Raw genomic sequence first — 23,984 nt, 5'->3', positions numbered from 1 at the left:
AAGAACAGCTTTCTTTTATTTTGACCATGTGAACTGTGCGTTCTATCAATTTCATGATAACAGCCTGTAAGCATGAGAGTGTTCAAGAAATTTACACTGTCAAAACAGAAAACAAAAATAAAAATACAGTAGTGGTTGTACTTTCAGGCACTTTCAGCAACAGCAATAATCACAAATTTCATTTGACCTACCAGTTTTGTGTATTCGAAACTTTTTATTAAATCACCGTAAAGCAACCCTTCATTTCAATAACAGTGACGGGAATATTTTTCCTGGTGTCATACTCGCTTTGTTTGGTTTCTCAATGGGGTACTATTCTTTGATAAGGTGCATTGTTTTCTACTCTGATGTTATGATTAGGTTTTTACAAAGCATTCATGTCTCATTCATTTCTAAAGGGACCTAACAAGAAGATACAAACCCTCTAGTCGATATTTGTGTCCACCGTTTCTCAGAAGAGGACACATAAAGGCAGTCATAAGTGTCGTTAACGCAAAAGTACTAAAATCAAAACATAAAAGAGACGTCAAATAGTATGGCGTGGTTGGATTGCAAAGGTAAGACATAAACTGAGCACAATGAATGAATTCATGTGCATCATTGTGTTAGTGCTGTTTAATATCACATTTATTAGATTCTTATATCACGGTTGTAGCCATATCGGATGAAAAATTTGATTTTTGTTTTCATATAATTATCATATCACATCATACCAATAGAGTAGTATAATTATCGGTATTATTTTTAATACTTGAGGTAGTAGCTGTAGCAGTAGGTCATATAAACAATTGCTCTTGTGATTTAATGCTGTTTAGAAACAATCAAATCCAATCAAACTTGTTTGCTCTTATGCATTATTTCGTTTCAATAGACATGTACTCATCCAAAATATTTCACATATTTAATAATTCATAAAAGGCTTCAGATGTAGAATATATGTTTTAGTATAATTTCTGGACTTGTTATGGCAATACTCTGAGACATTGATAATCAAATTAAGTACGATTGCATTTTTTGTTGGAAAGTATTGACCTTAAATTATTTATTTTCTTTAATTTATACTTTTTGTATTACCTTATTTCTTCTCAACCTGTTTTAAACTTATATTTTAAATTATAGTTTACTGTTAGACTATATTAACCCCGATCCAATTATATCTTAAGCAAATACAGGCTCTGTATTCAATCATTCAATCAGGGAGAAAAATTAACGAAATGTCTAACTGAATTAACCCGCAACAGACATTTGATGCTTGCAGGATAGGTATCATCTTAGTTAGCCACATGTCACCAATACTTCTAATTCCAAGATACAGAGTTTAAAGACGCGACATACAGTTTAAAACAAGCATCCCCTTCCTAATGAGGTTAGTGCTTTCCTTGCATAGAAATTAGCAAGATATTGAGAGTGACATACTTAATTTCGTGAAACCGACGCGCGGCATGTGACTTTGTCTGATCGGTCATTGCTTATTCGAACTTACTTTAAATATGCATGAAGTTAGCTAAATGCAGCTGACTATGTAATTCAATCTATTTCGCTCAGCTGAATAAATTCAGAAAGCGGACTCTTGAATTATGTTCCGCTAGCATGAGTATAATGATGAAAACAACCTGCGTATTGACATGATCTAAACCTCTGAACTTGTAACTTTAATATGGGAGTTAACGTTTTTCAGTTTTATTGTAAACCTAACATTGTATGACGTGAAATAAACCAAAATCATACAAAATTGAATTAATACACAAATATAGAACCTTCTTAAAAAGACAGACAATGAAGCATACATGCATAGATCATATAAACATGATCCATATTTCCATTTAGAGCGGATACAATTTAAAAGTCCATCAACCTCAACTTTCAAGGTGACTTACCTACCTTTTGAGACTGCATACATCGTGTTCGTGCTAAAATGAATGTATAGTTATGATCTCAGCCCCTTTTAATTATATTACAAACGATGCAGCCTTAAACTCCACGACAATAACAAAAACAAAAATGTTGCTTTATATAATACTCCTGCTAGTATTACTACTTCAAGATTTGTTGCTACTATTAATTAAAGTAAAAAATAATTATAGTTCTACGACTACTACAACACAGTGCTATTAGTGGTACTACAACTACAACTACTACTAACAATAATTGATAATAATATTATTTCAAAATATTCTTACTTCTACAGTGACTAAAACTACTTATAAAAATCATACTTTTTTATTGGTATGATTATTATTATTGTTATTGTTATTATTATTATTATTATTATTATCATTCTTATTATCCTCAGACTAATTATGACTAATATTATTTTGTTTTCAAAGGTTCTCACCACGTGAAACCGTACACCCCTGTAAACACAAATGATGATGTAACCAGCGATTCTAGTGAAGAGGAAACACTGAATGAACCAAATGGCATGGATCTTTGTACAATATGTATTCAGACAAAGCAAAATGAATGCAGCCATAATACAAAACACCGGATAATCAAACAACACAAGTCTGAGTCAAAGGGCGAGAAAAGCTATCAAAATCGAAGCATTTTGTGCCTCGCTGTGGCAATATGCATTTTGGTCTTAGTAATAGCCATTTTAATCCTCATACATTTGTCAGAGGTACAAGAAAGGAAGCAGTTTCCACATCCAGCCGTGGAACAGGTATCGAAAGAAACCGACAATGTGGATACAACATTATCAGTCATCCGCCCAGATAAGCAGACAAAAAATTGGGAAACGAGAATTTCTCAACACTGTAAGCATGACTAGCCCATGAAAATACAATAATATGAGTTTCATTCTTTACACTGCAACCGGCAATATGATTAGCACTTTCAGCTCTATGTGGTATATATATATATATATATATATATATATATATATATATATATATATATATATATATATATATATATATATATATATATATATATATATATATATATATATATATATATATATATATATATATATATATATATATATACATATATATATATTGTTGTGTGTGTGCATGCGTATGTGTGTATGTATGTGTGTGTCAGTGTGTCTTTGATTGTCTTTTATATTTGAAAATGAAACGATAATGCGTCAATGCAATAAGCAGTACCGTTCAATTACAAAACAGCCTTTTAAAATATATGATTGTCCTTTTTTACATTCAAAGTCACTGAGGCGAATATACGACTTGTAGATGTGGACGGAGATGGTCTTTTAGATATTATTGCAGCCACAATTCATCAAGTGTTTTATAAAGCAACGGGGAAGATCAAAGGCATGAAAGTTACAAAAGAAGACCTCGAAAAAATCTGCCATAATGAAGGTTGGTGAGCAAGTTTTGCTAATTACATTTTTATTGTATATGTATATCTCATCTGTAACATTATCCAGCAAACATAATTCACCGTTAAAAAACTGAATATAATATGTGGTTTATCATATCTAATGAAACAACAGGTTTTTGGTTGGTAACAGTACAAAGTGGTATGATTGCCCTGACTCACGATTTACTAGGAATTTCAGATCAATGTTTATTGTGTGTGTGCTTGTTTGGGTGTGTATGTTTTAACTTGCCTAGGATGCCGGAAGACAGATATTTCCATCCTTGTTGTTTTGTTAAAATCTGTTTCATTAAATCTGTTTTAAACCGCCAACAGTGTGTATTGTTTCAAATGCAAACTAATGTACGTAAGGATTATATATTTATAAATATATATCAACAATATTTCGTCAAAATGTGAAGATGATACTATAAGAAGATAAGGTTAACATATGTATTTTCTATTGAATATGTCTAAAACATTAAGAATATTACAATTGACACGACCTAAACTGCCTGAATATATTGGAGTCGCCTAAGATATAATGCATGTTCAGGTCTTGTGAACCATTCCAGCAGAGGTTAGTAAGGTTTTATCCTTAGCTTGATAGACAGCATTAACATAAAGCTAATTCAAATTGAACCAGTTCACCGTAAATTATTGAAATATAGCATTCAGAATGACTTTGAGTCAAAGAGAATCATTTTCGGACATTTGTCCATGAAGCCTACTAAATCACAACATACATATATGCATTTTAGGTTGCATTTGACATAAAAAGTATTAAATATACTAGCGGTCTGTCAAATAGTATTTATTTTCCTGAAATTCTCTGCAACTATACCATTGTTATAATACTCAGGAACACGTGGGCATACAATTGCAGGTTATGCACCAATCTTATTTAGATATATATATAGGTATTATAATTGATAACTTATAAGAGAATTAGTTTTCAATCATACGCCGTAAAGATAATTATTATAATGTTAATCCTATAGTGTTTGTCGTACCGTCTAAGTATTGTTTCTATCGTTGGATGACAATAATAATATAAAAATATGGTTAACGCTTTGTTTAGAAAGAAAATGTTTCATTGTGTCCGTATCAAAACGTTATAACCATATATATTTTGAAACTAGGACAATCCTGATTAACATTTTCTTTGGATGGTGTTCATTCCCGGCTATATCGTAAGAGATAATGTCAGTTCAAGATTTAAACTCAGTAGTTATGCTATGTGGCGGCACGAACCACTAGATCCGTGTGAAAATTCTGTACACTGAAAATCATTATTTAAATGTAATAAGCAAAAACAAGTTCTAACTATATATGTTTGCTCTTTCACTTACTAAGACTCGTATTGAAATTTACGTTCTGGACCGTTTTAGGTAAGGCGTATCCATGCATAGGCATTTTAATGGCCTATCGTGGCTATGATGGCAAGCAGCTTTGGGTGACACCATGTAGAGCAGACATGTTCGTAATAAACTGCGAGGAGTTTGATATCAACAAGGACGGAAAGAAAGATTGCATTGGAGCAGGCAGACATGGAACCCTCACAGGTTTTGATCCTTATACAGGTATAGGAGATCTCTCGAAACTTAGGTGGTCCACGCATTTACTTATATGTGTGTGTGCTTGCGCGCGCGCGTGTATGTGTGTGTGTGTGTGTGTCTGTGTGTGTGTGTGTGTGTGTGTGTGTGTGTGTGTGTGTGTGTGTGTGTGTGTGTGTGTGTGTGTGTGTGTGTGTGTGTGTGTGCGTGTGGAATATATAAGAATATCCTGTATATAGGATAGTTACAGTTTATGTATCTGCATTAGGTGGTATTTCTATTTGGTTATCTTTGTTGGCATCCGTTAGTTTCGAGAGACGATGGAAGTGCGACCATGAGAGATGTCCCGATTGGTGGTAGTTCAGCGTCTGCTGAGGCTATGCAGACGAACACAGGAGTGTCAGTCCTTGCTGCACTGGCTGCACTTGAAGGTTGCGTTTGGTGTTAGTTGGAGCTACTTCTTCATCTGCGATCATTTGTCATCAGCTTGCAAGCATAGCGTGTCCTCGCCATCTTTCAGACCAGTGATCACAGGTCTTCCCAGGTGTTGATATCGATGTCAGGGTCTTTCATGTCGCGCTTGCAGACATCTTTGAAGAGGAGACGTGGCCGTCCGATGGACCTTTTGCCAGAGGCGAGTTTGGAACAAAGAATGTCTTTGGGGATCCGTCCGTCATCCATCCGAAGTACATGGCCCAGCCATCTGATGCGACGTTGGCGGAGGAGTGTGACCATGCTGGGAATCTTAGCACGTTGAAGCACCTCCTTGTTTGTTACTCGATCGCTTCAGGTGATCTCGAGTATGCGTCGGAGGCATTGCGGGTGAAAAGCACTCAGTCTTTTCTCTTGTGAGGCGTACAGTGTCCAGGTTTCACTTGCGTCCATGATAGTGCTTAGCACGCAGGCACGATTCACGGATATCTTAGTGTTCAGGGTCAGCACGATGTTGTTCTACACTCTCTGCGACAACCTGTACATAGTTGTTGATGCCTTTCCGATCCTCTTGTTGAGCTCAGCATCGAGATAGAGGTTGTTGGTGAAGGTAGAGCCGAGGTACACGAACTGACTGACCACCTCAAGTGGAGTCCGCGTGCTGAACCATCACGTTTGTTTTCTTTAGGCTGATGCTCAACCAAACTCATCACATGCTTTAGAAAAGCCGTCCATCAGGCGCCGTAGCTCAGCTTCTTTGAGGGTGGCTAGAGCAGCATCGCCTGCTTAGAGCATGTACCTGATGGTTACTTCACTCACTTTGCTCTTTGCCTTCAGTTGTGCCAGGATGATTATTCTGCCGTCTTATCGTGTGTGCAGGTAGACCCCATATGTTGACGTCCCAAAGGCGTGCTTGAGCAGGACTGCGAAGAAGATGCCGAAGAACGTCGGCGTGAGGACGCAGCCCTGTTTCACTTCACTGCGGATGTCAAAGGGGTCGGATGTTGAGCCATCGTACTGCACTTTGCCTTTCATGTCATCGTGGAATGACTAAACCATGCTTAGAAGCTTAAGAGGGCATCCAATTTTCGCCAGGATTGCGAGGAGTCCTTCTCTGCTGACCAGATCTAACGCCATGGTGAGTTCTATAAAGGCCAGGAAGAGGGGTCTGTGTTGTTCTCTGCATTTCTCCTGCAATTGCATGATGGAGAAGATCATGTCGATTGTTGACCTCTCAGCGCGGAACCCGCACTGCGACCCTGGATACATTATGTCAGCGAGCGTCTGCAATCTGTTCATGATGACCCGTGTGCAAACTTTACTCACGATGCTGAGAAGGGAAATGCCATTGTAGTTACAGTCACTTACGTCGCCCTTATTCTTGTACAGGGTTACGATGTGGGCGTTTCTCATGTCCTGAGGAACTGCACCCTCATCTCAGCATTTGCAGAGGAGGTCGATCATGTGTGTGGGCAGCACGCTACAGCTGCACTTGATGACTTCTGTTTGGATGCCATCCTTCCGTGGGGCGTTACCTAAGGACATTTTCTCTAATGCCTTCTTTAGTTCGGATACAGTAGGTTTCTCGTCCAGTTCGTCCATGAGAGGGAGGTTTGCAATGGCGTTGAGGGCATCATTGGTCACGTGGTTCTCTCTGGAGTACGGTTCAAAGTAGTATTCCACCCAATGCTCCATATGCTTGCCCTCGTTGTGGATGGTATAGCCTGCGGCATACTTCAGTGGTGTTGTCACTTTCTTCGTGGGACTCATTGCTTTCTTTATGCCATCGTACATGTCTCTGATGTTTCCGATATATGCTACTGACTGAATGCTATGACAGAGCTGAAGCCAGTATTCACTGGCACACTGGCGTGCTAATATCTGCACTTTGCTTCTGGTACACCTGTATGTGTGTAGTGCCTTCTGGCAGGCGGGATCGCTTGTATTGTGGTTGAGCACTGAGAAGCTCTTATATGGCTGACATTTGTGTGGCGCAGTTAGCCTCAAACCAGTCATTGTTCTTTGATTGTTTCTTACCAAAGATCCGTGTGGCTGTGTTGTACACAGTCTCTCTGATGTGGTCCCATATTTATTTGGCATTGCCATTGGGAGGTTCTGAATCAAACGTCTTGGAAAGAGCATATGTGAATTCCTCAGCCTTGTCTGGATATGGCGTTTTGCTCAAATCAATGCGTAGTTTGCCCTCTTGCCTAGAGCGGTGGGTTTTCTTCTGCTGAAGCTTCATTTTTCAGCACACCAGTGAGTGGTCGGTATCGCAGTCATAAATGTGGAAGGTACGGGTAGGAATCACACCCTTCAAGGCCGACCGTCTTGTAATAATCAAGTCCACCTAGTAAAAGTTTTTAGACCAGGGATGCCTCCAGGACACTTTATTCTGTGGCTTTGTCTGAAAGAATGATTTGGTAATGCTTAGTTCGTGGTACGAGCACATCTTTAGAAGGCGTTGCCCATTCTCATTCATCTTCTCAACCCCAAACGTGCCAAGAGTCATGGTTGAAAACCATTCTATCACTGAAGTCGCCCAGCAAAATCAAGTTCTCTGCCTTAGGAAATTTGTCGATGAGCGACTTTAACTCATCCTAGAACTCATCCTTGGTATCTGTAGAGGCGCTTAGTGTGGGAGCGTAAACGCTGATCAGGTTGACAGGCTCGGTTGTGATGTGGATGCGGAGGGATAGCATTCTTATATTTGCTAGTTGGCGGGGTTCTATCATACCCAGCATAATGTTCCTGATAGCAAATAAAATACTAAGCTATCTGGCTTCATTGGCGCTTTCTCCTTGCCAACAAAAACATGTGTAGTTATTTTCTCTGAGGGACACGGAATCCGGTAGTCGTGTCTCCTTTAGCGAGGCGATGTCGACCTGGAGTCTTGCAAGTTCGTCGTTGATGACTGAAGTCTTTCGAACACCACTGATTGTCTGGAGATCATCTGAAAGCCCAGTGAGCATGGTCCGGACATTCCAGGTACGTAGCTTGATGATTGGAGGTTTCCTTATTGGTTTTCGTTTGTTATTTATTGGTGCAGTAGTTGCAATCCGCTTGTCAGGTAATCACGTACCTTAAGCTTTCCGCACCCAGCAAGGCAGGCGAACTGTGGCGGGAGGGCACCTTATTGGCTGGGGGCTGCCCAGCTTGAGGCGGGCGGTAGCTGTTCAATGAAACACGTTGGTCTCTTCCACCGTCAGAAGTAGCCACTGGCGTCTGGCTCTACGCCAATCGAGCGGTGACTTATAACCAGTAAACTGCTGCTTCCCCTGTTGTGTTGATACTGTGGTGCGAAACAGGAGTGTCCTCTCCAGGGCGCAAGGCTAGGCAGTATGATATGGAGAATCAAATGTTGCCCATGCAGCTGATCCCAGGCAAAGGACAAACCGATACGTCATGGTACCAGCTGCGTCACAGGAATTGTCGAGATGACACTGAAAGCAATGCCAAGTCGCATTAGGGACTCGTCTACGGATTTTCTGTTGGGGTTTGCTTCCTTAGCCTTTTCCATGAGAGGGTATAGTCGCAAAGCAGCTAATGTTTGAAATCGGAGTTTACCTTCTTCTAGATGGGCGACCATCTACCCAAAGCATCTGGTTTCGAGGCGCCAGAAACTCGCCTATCATCCCTTCTGCAGTCAGTTTCAACAGGTTCCGCCACTCGTGAAGGCCTGGAGCTGAATTTTATATATATATATATAAACCATTTTGTTACAATTAACACTTTACTCAAGTATCATTAAATCTTACGATATGCGCTAATTTGCCTCAACTATCATACAAATTGAAGGTTTCCAGACAAATAACTTGATGCAGAAACGAGGATGTAACAGTCAAACCAAACATCCACTATTGGCTTTATTATAGGAGGTATTAACTATTCGGGTTTACTGGATTATTTCAATAACATGAAGACAACATATCTAGGTTTGGGATACATAAAAAGATTTACATAACAAAAGCCAAAAAATGACATCTTAGATCATTCTATAAGATTATAGCACAAAATGAAATGATTTATGAATGACAGTTAATAAGAAGTAAATATTCCTGACATACGTGTCCATAATACTATAGAGCGACTACTCATTTTTGTTTTCAGTATGTCATAACATATTAAAGGAGATAGAGAGAAATAAACAGACGAGCATTTGGATAAATTGGCTGGAGAATATGAGGGAAAGTGTATCGCTTATTAAATATGTCCTAGATAAAATTGAGATTATGTCTGTTCCTAAACATTGATTATGTGCTTTATGTATCATTGAGTGATTTCCGGTGGTAATCCTTTCAAGGACATCAAAGTCAAAGTCATGAAGGAGACAAAATCGGCTGTTGAGTCTCTGTAATTGTATCAACATGGATTGTGCACTCTAGAGTGATATACCACAGCTGCACACTACTTAAACAATACAATCTCAGCAAAAATATGGTTCTATGCAGAATTCAATTTCTATAAAGTTCATGTATCCAACACTGTATACTAATCCAACACAACATCAAAATTAAGAAATTATTTACGACGATCAACGAAGACGATAGCATCTTACATTGCTTGTATGGTTAAGTCATATCGCTTTTCGTTTCGGAGTTTTATTTTGTTTAGGTGGATATTTGTGGGGTGTTGTTGCTTGTTTTATTATCTAGTTATTTTAATTCAACTGTAAATAATAACAGTTAGTTTATTACATATTTAATTTAACAAAGTTTGACAAATAGTATAAACCATTGCATGGAAACGTGAAAACAGTTAAACATTTTTAGTTAGCATTTCAGTTTTAGTTCTAACTGAAAATATATCCTGACTGTTTAATTTGTTTAATTTAATATGTACATTTCTTTGATCACTTAAATCTTGTGTCATGCGGATATGCTATGACATAATAGGAACTTTGTATATATTCATATGTCACTCAATATACGTGCAATAAGGATTACAGTTTTTATTGTACCCGTTAGAAAAATAACGTTATTGCAATAATACACAAACACACACACACACACACACAGACACACACACACACACACACACACACACACACACATATATATATATATATATATATATATATATATATATATATATATATATATATATATATATATATATATATATATATATATATATATATATATATATATATATATATATATATATATATATATATATATATATATATATATATGTCTACACATATCGATAAGTTTCGTGTAATTTGTGTCAGGTCATGTAATATGGGAAGTACAGGAGGGAAATTTTCTGCGAACGGATTGGAATACGTATCATCCAAGAGCATTGCCTGACTGGGATGGAGACGGAGTGCCAGAAATCCTAGTCGTCAATGGAGGAGCCCCCATCATACCAGCTAATGTTAGTAAACGTATATAAAGTCAACTATTTTGGAATATAATTGTATATAATTTGTGCAATAATAAGACCACGTTGCAACATGAGACCGCCTTTAGTCACTTAAAACTAAACATATCCGGATTATACATGTCCTGAGATGATGACATAAAAATGCTCTTAACTGGCAACTATTAAGCTATGTAAGTTCTAACAGAGGAAAATGCGTCATCACTTAAATTAATAACAACTGGATAATGAAGCAACTATTCACACTGGCCATCTTCAGTCAGATGTACCGTCGATGAGTGAACCGAAGTCATTATGATCTAATAAATAGCATATGAATACATTATTTCTAGATACAAGAACTACAATTTCAGGTGCACAACCGAACAGCTGGAAGGCTGATTGTTTTCTCTGGGGCGACAGGGAGACAATTGGGTCAGCGTTATCTAGAAATTCCCCAAAACAAGGAATCCTACATGAGTCCTGTCATTTACAAAAGTACAAGTGGAAGCTCGTACATATTATTTGGAAGCGGTGGAGAAACTGTACCAGGTATTCTTTGAACAATGTGGCCAGCTTTTGTCCAAACTATGTCACAAATATTAAGTAACTGGCATTGACGCAAAACACATGCATGTTGGTCAAATCCATAATAAACAAAATCCATGATCAAACGGGCAGAAACTTGTAATAATGTTTGATTGGGTTGCCATTAAATTGTTTTATTCGTTCACACAGATTAGAATTTACAGGAATATTTCAAATTATGTCTTATTTTGGAAAGCAAACGTAGTCATCCATCAACGTGATTGAAATAAGCATGTAACATTTTTTGTCCTTATCATAACGACGACCGTAAACGAAGCTTCAAAATGCATGTCAGATTATCTTCTTAACATTCTGTACATCACATAATACGCAGTTATATTTTGTAAATATGTGTAATAACCATATTGAAGAATGGCGTACAAACTGAGTCCTGACAGACGTGTGAATCAAAATAGACGGTATCCACGGTATCCAGAAAACAACGTGCATCTAAAACGTATTATTATATATTATATGCGAATCTTAAGCAACGTTTTGCACAGTTTAAGTACATATCACTGAAGAGCTTCCTGCTAAGTTCTATGTCGATATGAATCGTCTAGGCTTTGAAGCCACTCTACATCACCATCCACATGAATACATCTTCCAACCTGCCAGAGAACGGATAAACCAACGCAGTTAATTAATTGGTAAGGACAAGCTGATACTCTGCGATTATTCACTTTAGTCTAACACTAAATCCCGGTATCGCATGAAAAACATAACGACTCCGAAATGAACCTATGCGGAAGAATATTGGATATATTGCACATATCAGGTGGGGATACACGAATGGCATTTACCGCTTTCATGGATAGAAAATATATCCAATTTATCACTAATATACAAAATCAAAATGGTTTATAAATAAATGAATAATGGCATGGCAAGGCGAAAAATGCAATCGCTAAAATAGTCTTAAGAAAACATATGATTCGGAAGCCCCTGGGAAAAAATATATTATTTACAATAGATACAAATGCACAGGATATCAGACATTCTTGTTCAAAATATTCATCTCAATGCATACAGTAGAAAAGAAAGTACTGATATGTCTACAATTCATAAAATATACACCACTTCCAACTATACGAACTGTTGAGTACTTTGTTTAGTTGCATACATTTAGAACTATTTTTTTAGATCTAAATAAATCAAATGAAATGTCCAAACTAGTTAGTAAACTTAAGTTTTAGATAGACTTTTATAAGCATATTATTTATGTAAAATTGAATGAAACCGCTTTACTAATGTACTTATGAGGAGATTTTCAGGCGTAATAATCGTATACCTGTTTTGCTTTAATCTCGATTATGCTACGAATTTGTCAAACATTTGACAGTTTGTACCCTAATCTACACTCTAAATAAATGTGACAACATCCATAGTCGCGATGAAATTGTAAGAATCTGCATAGAAATTGACATACATGTAAATCTCCTACACTTTATAAACTCTTGTATGTTCCTATCGAAAGTTATACCAGAATAAATCCTATGAAACTACTAACATATTACTTTCTCAAAATTCGTCTAATTCTCAGTTTCAGCCTATGCATTCCTAAATTTATAAATGCAGACAAAGAAACAGACAGTCAGTCCTGAACTTGATTTACAAGCATTCATCATTTTTAATAGTATGCTGTGTTATTTGTGAACATGTGTGGAAACATAAGAAAGGCATCATATACCTATAATGCGTGATGTATATTATTCCAAAGAGAAAATTCGTTATGTCCATATTACAACTTTTATTTTACATACAAAAAAATACACCATAATTTATGGAGCATTCACAGCTTTGCAAACTTGATCTACAGGTGACCTTCTTGGGATTTCTCTATCTGATTTCTGCTACTACATCATGGGTTCTCAGTCTTCACTTTGTCCAGTATCGGAGGCAGACGTTATCTGGAATGATAAAGTGAGGGATAAATACGGTATTTTCGTTTTGTTCAGGTAACTTTGCATTTCTGATCTGCTAAAGTAATGCATTTCCTTCTATGTTTTGACACTTTAAGCGTGTTGCTAGACCTTATTTTGCTTGTAGAGTATTAAATGCCATAAATCGGGTCATTTCCACTTCCTTTAAATTAAACAATTATAATAAAATGAATGCTTTATTTACATTCAAGAACATATAGGTTGCATTTATCACACAGTTTCAGTTTCGTAGTAATGAAAGTAGTCCTGATTGCTACTGAAATATAGAAAATTCATTTGCTGGACTACTTTGCAATAATTTCAATAATAGTCACCCTGTAAAGTAGTAGTTTTCTTTTCCGTCATTCTTTCCATTTGTATTCACAGGTTTAAAGTGATCTATAAATACATTCGATCGCGATTCCTTGGTATCGATACACTTCTCCCGTTCCGATGGTCCAGCTTAAGCCAATTTAACCATCTATTTGACACCTGTGTCAGAGTGTGATAGATGCATCTTTCTAATTTATAAAAAATGGAAACAGAAATTTCTCATTGCTTACATACATTTATCCTATATTGTATCCATTACGTTTACTGCTCTATATATACTTTACTCATTCTTATATACAAAATCAGTTCCTGTATATATATATATATATATATATATATATATATATATATATATATATATAGTGTCAGACTGACCTACACGTATATACGAAATAAACAATACACTTTTAATGTGATCACTCAGGTGTCCAAAGTGATTAAAACTTACTCTAGTATACGGGAGATCGCGGCTTCGAACCCACGGCGAGTCATACCAACGTCTTATAAAATTGGTAGCAGCAGCTGCTACGCTTGCCTCTCCGCGTTAAGAGGCTAGCGTTAGCATTGTTATGTCTGGTGTCACGATAATGTTACTGGGAGGGACACGATTATACTTGTCTGTGGCAATACCCAAGTGCTAGTCATCACTATGAAGTGCCACACTGCCGTATTCGTGGTATGTGACTGAAACATTGTTAAAGCTCCATTAAAAATCTAAAGAACATACACACTTTCACATTTCTAATCGCACATCTGTAGTGAATATTCCTTCCAACTTAAGATGTTGTTTACTATTTGAATGATATGTGCTCATCTCACTGTTACAGATAATTTGACTTAAACTTGGAAACCTTCAAACCCATTAGTTTCCATTCTTGCGCAAGATTTTTCTCAATTTCTGAAAAAACCTCATTAGATATTATAACTCAAGAACATAATTAACATCGCAAGACTTTAATGTTCTGACAGGCAATCCCATTTCTGCAGATATTTCTAGTAAGAGTCAATAACATGAGTTTAGTCTATTAAAATGTTTTAATGTATTTTTTAACATAAATTAATGCCTTCAAAATCAAATACAATTGATTTTGAAAGAATCAATTCTGATCTATTTGCATTATGGATACGTCCTTTTGCTGACAAATATATTAATCTTTGCGTCATAGCTTTGGTTATAGTATAATATTAACATGTGTTACCGTTTTAATGCGTTCGCATGCCCTCCAAACTATTAGTTTAAACGTGTTCTTATACACTAGTCAAGAATTCTCAGTTTTTTCCTAAATATATATGATTCAGAACAAATTATTTAAAGCAGTCAAATGCACTTTTTATTTGTCAGAGGTTGTTGTGATATTTTTATAAACAGATTTAACAGCAACAACATAAATGAACACTAAGTCAATGTGCCGGGGTTGGAGTTGCGATAATAACTTCAGAGATGAGATAAATCACTTAAATAATCAAGCCACTATTATCGGTGTGCCGTGTAAAACTGAGTGAACATTTTATTCCTTGTTCTTGTTATAAAGATACAGAGAGAGAGAGAGAGAGAGAGATTCGATAATAAGCAAGGCACGGTTGCTAGCGAACGCAAGTCCAAGCAGACGTCGTGTTATTGTAGTTTGGAAACAATTGAATGAAACTTAAAAGATTAGGGTAGAATAATATTAAAGCTCATATGAAATAAAGACATATGATATTACATATAAAGGTAAAATTATTAGTGGAATTGACATATCTGGTAAAGATAGTAATGAAATAGAAGGAACACATACGGATATTTATGATTAGCATTTGAGATGTACGTACAAATTTGGAATAACAAACAAATGACTTAGCTGTTTCGAGTTTACAGGCAAAAATGAACATTTGAATACAAATTATAGATTCATACGTCATAAAAAATGACTCTGAAATAGAGCTATTTCGCGAAGGACTAAAGGTACGTGTGTCAGAAGTTTTGAGTCGCTTCTAGGTTAAATATAGTATTCTCACTGAGCAAATTTTATCACTTCTCAAGCTAGTTAATTAGTGGTAGGGACCATTTTTCAGATATATACAAAATATTCGAACTTTCAGATTCAACGGGGAAGTATTATTCTTTTTTTGGAAGTTTCATAAACGAATGATATATTCTTTGTTTCCACTCCGTTTAATGGAGTTCACAGATGAAACTTTTGATCATAAATATCCGACAAATCCTACACTGACATAAGTATGCCAGATGTCAACATATAAAACCATATATTACATAAAAGACGTTGATACACGAACTATATTAGAACTGCATATATCAGAAAAAAAGTATATTGAAACACAATAACGAATTAATCTTGAAATTTTGCTCACTACCGCAATCGCAAGTTTACCACAAAATATACCATCCCTATCGTTGATAAAAATATTGTATCATACATACTGGTGTTTCCTATCCGTCGATACACAGGATAAGTACGAACACAATGAATGTTTTTTTTTTTTTTTTTTAAATTTTCCGAATAAAATTACCCATCGTACTTGATATCAGTATAAACAAAACACTAATAAACTATTGCATGTGATATGAAACCAAACATAAACATGAAAAATGTTAACCTTGTCATCAAAGAAAAATATTGTTTGTTCCTCTCCAGATATATATATATATATATATATATATATATATATATATATATATATATATATATATATATATATATATATATATATATATATATATATATATATATATATATACAGATATTGAGAGATGCAGATATCCTCTAGAGTAGATCGGAAGGTGCTAAAGCGGGATACTGCAAAGGGATTCTTGATAAAGTTAATATAATGTTTAAGTGATATTAGTTACACATGTGCGGCTGCATTCATAGGTTTTACATTCATGTTAACATTATCAAGCATTATCCTGTGCGTCAAGGAGGTAGCACGTTCTGCTTTATAAATACATATATACATCCTTTTTGCCTTTGTAGGAATCTAGTATGTAGGTGTAGTTAGATGACAATTAATACCGAATCGTCAAGCATAGGAAATTATACTGTCTTTTCTTGATGTGTCTATGGTCGATATGGTGCTTAAACGCAGGTAAACGGGTGTCTTTACCCATGGTCCTGGGGTGGATTCTCCGCACTCCGCATGGTACCATTTAACATTTTTGTACGTCCCCAAACCAGGTATAAAAAGGAATCTTACTGAATTTGCCGCCTTAGAACGTTGAATCAAGAGGGCTACAAAAAGACACCCATTCACAAATACAATTATATTTTGCAGCCGATACGTTTTCTTTCAAACAAATCTCTAAATTTGCTTAATAGCATATGACTACTATAACAATGAAATATCAGGGATATAATCTGCGCTTACATAAATTTACATAAAGTAATAGATATCGTTATGGCTCATCAATTTCTACGTCAATACAAATATTTTACAGTACCAGCAACAAGCTGAAATAAACTAGTTAACACATACTAGAGTGAAATTGTTGAATTCCTGTAGAAACAGCCATGTCAAGTTTCACAAACAACCGATTTTGTTTAATTTGTTGTGTTTATGGTTGTATTCACCTTTGAAAAGAACTCATTAAAGTGTCAAAGGCGCTTAGGCTAACTAGATACTTTTTTCGCACTGTTCGTTGTCAGTTTATTGCATATATATATATATATATATATATATATATATATATATATATATATATATATATATATATATATATATATATGCAAGAAGCAAGTACAAACATGATCATAGAATTTAAGAAGTGCATATAAGTATATTTCCAAGAATTTAGCTTTCACACCATTAGAGCTATTCCTTTCTCTATGGTATACCTGAAATATTGTGTTACATTGCTAACCAGCTATGGTCTTTGCAAAAACCATTACATACTTATGCCTAATGATATAAGCATGGATTAGTAGATTTTTGCCTTTCCTTGAACGTTTTAGATGCTTAAGATTAATATGTATGATATGTATTTTCATTTGATCATGTCTTGTCGGAAATAGTTTACTTGCAGAAGTAAAATCCTGACTAGAACTCCAAAATAATAATTCACCGTTTATTGCATGCATTTTTGCTTCCATTACACGATATGTTTGAAATAAAACTCAGAGTACTGCCTGATTCTTCTCGGTTGAGAATATAGTTGAGGCATACTCAGATCAATGCATGTATATGTTGCTAACTATACTCGGCGTTTTTTTATAATGAACAGTTTGATTATTATTTTGCATTGTGTCAGTGACACTAGGAAGGGTGTGATGGTACCTCCTGTGATTGTTGACCTGAATAAGGATTATGTAGATGACATTGTTTTAAATTCATTTGGAGGAGTTGTCATTGCACTGGATGGAGTAAACCTGAGGCCAATGTGGATGACAGAATTTTACGGCTTGGAATCGTACAGGTATCGTGGCAGATGGCGTGGTCTTAATAGATGACACTATTATCGAATGAAAATAAACTACGATTATTTTCAAACTTTTCATTGGCCCATTATATCGACTCATGAGTTAAAGCATTTCGTTTTATATAATTAACAAACTGTTTCATTATATCACTTTATGAGAGTGACGGAAATTTTGATAGAAAGTAACATACTATGATTCACATGGCATAGTCATGTAACATTATTACTTTTTATGTCAAAAGGTTGTTGACATAGCTGTAATAGTCAAATATATGTTATTAAATGAATCCCCACCGTTCTCTTCGATATAAATATTGTTATAAAGTATTGTATATGATATAATTTATCGGTTATATCTTCATAATTTATTGCATCTCCATCAGAACATTTATTTTCCGATTATTTTTGCACCATTCTTTAATGTATAAATACGAGACTGCTTTATATTTTTTGTCTTATTTCAATTTTAAGTTACTATAAACATGGGTCATGCGTGATTACTATATCCTAAAAAAAAATTTTGAGCTTTATAATAAAGTCAGATTACGCATTTTCCATTTTGCAAAATCATGCAGTTTTACAGACGGGTATTACAAATTTTTAGCACCCCAGCTCCTGGTCACTTTGATAATGATGGCTTTGTCGACTTCATGATGCATCACAACGTTGGAGCATGGCCTTACTACAGCTACTCATACGTAAGATAGCAAGAAAACCCAATTTCAATTGTGACATGATGATATCCATCGCAATTTAGGTTTCATATGGTTTTAATTGTAACTTTGCGAGGTGAATATTGCGTATATACGGAGTTATCTATAAAGAGAGTATGTTCCGATTTTTGTTTACATTGAATAGATTACATAAGGGCACAGACGTGTATTTCAGTTATGAAGACCATATTATTATTTGTTTATATTACTATCTCAATGCGTCAAGACCGGCAAATATATCAATGAACCAACTTGAGATATTTCAAATGATTGAATGAACTCCCCTCTTATAATCGGTACCACCTGTGCGGTGGCAGTTTGTTTCTTGATCAAGAATAATAATACCTGTAATTTAGCAATGCGCAGGCTTATTCTAAATCATTTATTTTATGTTTATAAGTTTCTACTAAGTAGTCAACCTCATTCTTATAAATTTTAAATGCGGTGTGTCAGATAACACTGCCCACATGCGTATACAATAAATAGTTGGAACTTAGTAGTTTTAAAACAGACAACTTCAGTGTATCTCTGAAAGTGGTACATAAAGATAATGTTCATTCAGTGTATGTAGATTGTTACCTATATGACATGTATGTTGTGTGTCAGACATTTTTCTGTAACTGAAAGTAAAGTTTTGGTCGACCTTAATTTTGTCATTTTATAAAAACCTTTACTTGAATTTGAGTTCAAGACATATCCTTGATTATGACCTTAGAGTGTTCTGGATGTTAACTTGATGACACACTTTGGAAAATTCTCCAATTAAATAACCCACATCCAGGGCATTATGCTGTGTCATGGCTCAGGTGACATTTGTATGTAAATATATTGTAGACAGAGTCGTATATCTTATCTTAAGATACGTCTGAGGGATCATTCCAGTTGTGGTCGGTTATAAGTTTAGTAGAATTATACGTTTAAATATTTTATTGGAATTACATGTCGCTGACTGAATTCGTTGACTAAAAGAATAATTTGAAATTACTGAGAACTCATTCAAAGACATTCTGAATTAAATCATTTTGGTGCATACAAAATATTTGTATATCAACACTTTGAATAATATTTGTACATCGGCACGTTCAACAATATTAGTGCATCAAATCAATCAAGAATTAGAGAAAGACATGCAAGTTCATAGTACACAAAACACTATTTGTGTAATTCTAAGAACTATAGCAACAATGAATTGTCTCAGCGTTTCATACTGTAGACGTGCCATTCTGAAATGATGTCTAAATAGACACTGAGGAAGTTTTGATTAAACGTTTGACAAGCGAACCATCATCAATATATGCCTGCTTCTTATACTATCTTTCTGCACTCAGTTCTGAAAATTCATAATTTTGCAATGCAGACTACAATAATCAGCGGCAAGGATGGAAGCAAACTGTGGTCTTTGCGTTCCAACATGCAAGAGTCCACATCAGACTTCAGCCTGCGAACCAAACAAGAGCAGCGAGACATATTTGTATTCCGGGTCAAGGGAAGAGAATCCTCCATGATGTATAATAACAATGGAAATATTGTCAAAAGCGAAGACAATTCAGACATATCCAAGGTTTGCTTTCTTCAGCTTTATTTCACTGAATCAGCATGATAATGTCATCAGTTAGCTTATTTAATTAATGTAAAATACGATTCACTGTTAAGCATCAACCCAAATATTGAAAATAGGAATACATATAAAGTATAAATCATATCAGGGTCCAATGATAAAGGACGGATAAATACATAACGACACCTGCGATCAGACCACAGATGCACACACATAAACACGAGCAGGACGACTTGCTGTTGATTTAGGCATATTTTCAACCAATTGCTCTGTGTACCGATGATTATAATGTATCTTACCAGAATGTGCCCGAAGTTTGTAATCACTATCTATAAATCAGTAAAAACATAGATGTTGCTAAATGGTATATTGATATATTTTCTTGAAACATAGGTTGACATATTTCTGTACGTGTCTGTTTTTCTATTGCTAAAATATATTCTTTCCCACCATGTACGGTTTCGTTAAGTCTTTATGTTTTTGTTCTAAACAACTTCGAAATCTTTTCTTTCTGGAAAAAACATACACTCATTTAATACGTCGGTATGAGAGAAAATACTATCAATCTGCATAATGCAAAAGTGTAAACACCTGCTTTATCGTATGCGCGTTGCGATCTACAATGATTACGTTATTTGCAAATGAACTGATAATTGTTTTTGATAAATGCAGACACGAAAGAAAAGACATACTAAAGACGACAACGAGCTCGGCGTAACTTCGCAACCAGGTGACTCGAGGAAGGAGAAAAGTAATTACCTCGTTTGTCCTTTTCGTGTAACTAGTTATAACTATATTTTGCAATTTGTAAATCTAGTATCCACTAAGAATACCTACCTAACTACCTACCTACTAACCTAACCAAACAATACAAACATCCATCCATCCATCTGGGAATCTGATATATGGAATAAGTATAGACCTATAATCTATCTATCTATCTATCTATCTATCTATCTATCTATCTATCTCGGGGCCCCGAGTGGCCTAGTGGTCTAAAGCGCTCTCTGTTACGGATCACTGCCATCTCACCTCTGTGTGCGTGGGTTTGAGTCTAGGATTCGGCCAATGTGGGTATGTGAGAAAGCTTGCCACTAACTACTCGTGGGTCGGTGTTTCTTCCCGGGGTTTTCCCGGGTTCTTCCTCCATACTGGCCGCCATTCAGAGCCTATCGTGTACTGAAAAATGGCGTTAAACCCCACAACAACAACAACAATATCTGTGTATCTACATATCTATCTATATCTGTATATCTCTATATACACACACACACACACACACACACACACACACACACATATATATATATATATATATATATATATATATATATATATATATATATATATATATATATATATATATATATATATATATATATATATATATATATATATATATATATATATATATATATATATATCGATCTATCTATCTATCTATTTATCTATTTATCTATACATAAACACTCACACACACACACATATATATATATATAATATATATATATATATATATATATCTAAATAGAGAAGACATTATCTTGATAAGTATTATGCGCTAGATGCTATTTTACTGGGTTTTTTCGATAGTAAAAGCTTTCAAGGTGGAGCACGAAAAAAGTTTTATGAGTTGTGAGATGGATCTGAAAGGCAATACAGCAGAAGTGTTCCTGATTGACAGAACGACATTACGATTCGGGATACGGATCAAAGAGGAACAAGTTGAAAAACACATATACAGTAAGTTTGAATTGCACAAAGCAAATGGGTTTAGAAAATATAAACACGATTTGCATTGACTAACGCTGGTCAGGATCATTTGCGCTATATCTCTCGTGGATATAAGGGATAGTTTGTAATGAAATGCATGATGTTATGGATGCAAACAAGGGTTAGTACACGAGGAGTATTAGAAACGTTCTGGAAGCTATTTGACTTTAGAACACAGCTGCATATAAAAGTATCATACGCCAATGCATGCCCCACAAGTACATCCATGCAATCTCTACATTGTTTTCATTATAATTATCAAAATATTAAATACCGTATCGTACGATACACGGCTACACTTCCATCTGTATAACGGCTTTAAAATCACTCACCCGTCAGCAAATATTTTCTCACATGTTTTTGGGATAATTGTTGTCATAATACTTTCAAATAACGTAGTTAGGGGTGTATGAAAGAACAGTGAGAGAGTGTGCGTGTGAGTAGTTGGCAAGACCTTGTGGTATCTTTCATTTATAATTGATTTTCGCACTATATACACGTTTATAACTGGTTTGTACGTCACAATAGGATATTATATGCCCTTTCTGAAGCTCCTATATATCATATACCCCTTTGTAGCTTCATTGATGATGAAAGTAAATATTGAGGCTGAATTAATATCTTATTCATAGATACGACCGATGATGAGGAACACTGCATGGTTTTGCAGACACAAGAATTTCCGACAGGTGAGATGTAAAGAAGATTTTTACCCGTTCATACAAATCTCATATACCTAACGTAGTATTCTTTTAGCCTTATCGATTAATATTTCCAATGAACATCTAATCCAACGTACATTTAGATTATTGCACATATTTTTCAAATACAGAAATGTGTTTTTTGTTTGTTTATTGAAATATTTAAAATTTATCCGCAGTGAAAGCTTCGTATACTCGGCGAATTTGCATTCAACATACTAACTACTAATTGATAACAATTTTGTATACATGCATAGTCTAGAAATTAACATGTACTACCGCCAATAAGGACCGATACAGATTGGAGAATCATACATAGGGCCTTATTAGGCGAAACATTGAAACTCTATCAAATTGGATGCGTACCAATGTTTCACAAATTATTTATGTGATGAAAAGTAAGCTTGAAAGGCAACGCCCTGGTGAAAACGTGAACTCACATATGGCTATATTTTTAATAATTTATATCTCTATAAGTAACGTAAAAGTCGATAATACGTACAATCCTTGATAATTATGGTAGGTCAGTTGAATGTCAAATAAATGTGCTTCTATCTTACTTTGCTGTACCCAACATGATATGACGTGCTAATCTATAAAACAGTGTCCACTAGCAACTATATGCAAGTCTTAGCAATAACTTTAGAACCAGATACACAACCTTACATGCCGTCATTCATCTTTCAATGGAATCATTAGTCGGTTATAGAAAATATATATTTGTCCTTGATGAATGATACAATTATTTTTAGAAAATGATTGCAAAGTCTTTATCTCTCTCTATCCATTTCCAAAGGAGCAATAGCGGATGTTGATGGTGATGGCACGCTTGATTATTTGTCCATTGTTCCCTCAGAAGGGGTCAAAGTCAACACTGACTATACCAGGTTATCGATGGAATATGTAACTAAGATCAGCAAGGTCAATATATTTCCATATTTTGACATCATGGATAAAATTAAACTAAATGCAGCATCAACAATCACAAGGAAGTTTGAAGAAAAAGCTATAGAAGAAGTTGGGATTCTTCCTCCGGTCAAGCAACAGTGGACACAGTATTTGGGCAAAAATAGTGATAGTCATTACCATAGTTTTTAGAAGTAAGAGATGGTCATTGAGAGCCTTGGAAACGATTCACATTTGTATAATACCTTTCTATATTTGCCTCTTAATTTGTTTAATTAAAATTATTTTTGAAAGAAATAAAATTACTAACTAAATTGCAAAGTCTTGGTCTTACAGGTCTAGAACGTTATATTAACAAATTTAATGCTTGACAAATCAAACAAATGGTGGGTCGAAATAACAG

The 23,984-nt window shown here is 35.2% G+C and overlaps 1 protein-coding gene across 1 annotated transcript; it reads left to right on the top strand.

The window, feature by feature from the left end:
- The first annotated feature begins 424 nt into the window (after positions 1-424).
- Positions 425-23,902, top strand: LOC149783718 (uncharacterized). The gene is made up of 14 exons (XM_089933160.1): positions 425-557; positions 2,328-2,756; positions 3,168-3,323; positions 4,713-4,904; positions 10,543-10,688; positions 11,048-11,225; positions 13,081-13,219; positions 17,763-17,927; positions 18,535-18,628; positions 20,001-20,204; positions 20,874-20,952; positions 21,795-21,944; positions 22,607-22,663; positions 23,472-23,902. The coding sequence occupies exons 1-14, from the start codon at positions 536-538 to the stop codon at positions 23,771-23,773; spliced, it is 2,313 nt and encodes a 770-aa protein (XP_089789286.1). The 5' UTR covers positions 425-535; the 3' UTR covers positions 23,774-23,902.
- Positions 23,903-23,984: the final 82 nt, after the last annotated feature.

Source organism: Sinohyriopsis cumingii, chromosome 14 (genome assembly GCF_028554795.1).
Source record: "Sinohyriopsis cumingii isolate HCF-2022 chromosome 14, ASM2855479v2, whole genome shotgun sequence".
Classification (NCBI taxonomy): domain Eukaryota; kingdom Metazoa; phylum Mollusca; class Bivalvia; order Unionida; family Unionidae; genus Sinohyriopsis; species Sinohyriopsis cumingii.
The sequence above is the reverse complement of the archived record's forward strand: the minus strand, read 5'-3'. Positions and strand labels throughout refer to the sequence as shown.

Coding starts and splice junctions, on each gene's coding strand:
- LOC149783718 (XM_089933160.1), top strand. CDS start 536: ATGGCGTGGTTGGATTGCAAAG. Junction 4,905..10,542: donor AGGTTTTGATCCTTATACAG/GTATAGGAGATC, acceptor AATTTGTGTCAG/GTCATGTAATATGGGAAGTA. Junction 20,205..20,873: donor ACAATTCAGACATATCCAAG/GTTTGCTTTCTT, acceptor TGATAAATGCAG/ACACGAAAGAAAAGACATAC.